We start from the raw sequence: 796 nt of genomic DNA, 5'->3' as shown, positions 1-796 counted from the left end.
CCCCCCATCGCTCCCCCTCCCCTCGCCAACATGCCAGGTCCGTCCGCGCTCCCCCCGGCCGGCACCTCAGCCCCCTCGCCGCCCGGATCTCCGCCGCCGCCGCCACTGGCCCTCCGGCTAGTGGCCCCTTCTCCGGCCGGCGGTGGCGATGGTGGCGATGGTGCCGGGGCGGCCGCCCCCATCTGCCGGCTGCCGCCGCCCGCTGACCCCGCCCCGCCCCCGCTGCTGCCCGATCCAGCCACCTCCCGTGATGGCGCCGAGGAGGCTGCCCCCTCGGTGGCCCCGCTGACGCCGAACGCCTCGAAGCAGTCCGCCGGCGACCCGCTCGTTCGCCGGCGCGTCGTTGCTGCCGCCCCGAATAACCACCTCCTGAGCCCGCGTGGCAACCTGGCCCCGGGAGCCATGTCCCCGAGTGGCTCGCCGCTCATGCGCCGCGGCTCGGTCGCCCCGATCCTGATGATGGTGCGCGGCTCCGGCTGCCTCCTCCGCTCCCCGCCTCTCCCTCTGCCCTTCCTTCGTGCTGGTCGGCGGCCTCTGCCGCATGTCCCTGGCGTTCCCTTGCTCGCTGACACTCTGCTCCCTCGTCCTCCTCCTCCTCCTCCGCCGCCCTCCTTAGGACCCCTCCGCCCGAGCGAACAAGGCCAGCCTCGCGGCCATGGACCGCCTCGAGGCCGCCCCGACTGAGGTGTGCACTTGCCTTCCCCCTCTTTTTTTCTCTTCCCCCCCCCCTCTCTCGCTCGGTGTATTCGCGCGGCCACCGCCGGCCGTGCCATTGCTGGGCTCTCGGCTCCTGCTG

At 74.1% G+C, this 796-nt stretch overlaps 1 protein-coding gene across 1 annotated transcript in view; it reads left to right on the top strand.

Annotated features, from left to right (window-relative positions):
• Position 1: 1 nt before the first annotated feature.
• The window catches only part of H696_02494 (hypothetical protein), a gene marked incomplete at its 3' end in the record, with an annotated part of 9,479 nt that continues 8,684 nt past the window's right edge, over positions 2–796 (top strand). Inside the window, exons 1-3 of the mRNA XM_009496402.1 lie at positions 2–37; positions 239–462; positions 617–685. Coding sequence (XP_009494677.1) covers positions 31–37; positions 239–462; positions 617–685 — 300 coding nt within the window. The 5' untranslated portion in view covers positions 2–30. The remainder of the gene's footprint in view (positions 38–238; positions 463–616; positions 686–796) is intronic.

The sequence above is a fragment of the Fonticula alba genome (assembly GCF_000388065.1).
Source record: "Fonticula alba strain ATCC 38817 unplaced genomic scaffold supercont2.3, whole genome shotgun sequence".
Taxonomy (NCBI): domain Eukaryota; order Rotosphaerida; family Fonticulaceae; genus Fonticula; species Fonticula alba.
The sequence above is the reverse complement of the archived record's forward strand: the minus strand, read 5'-3'. Positions and strand labels throughout refer to the sequence as shown.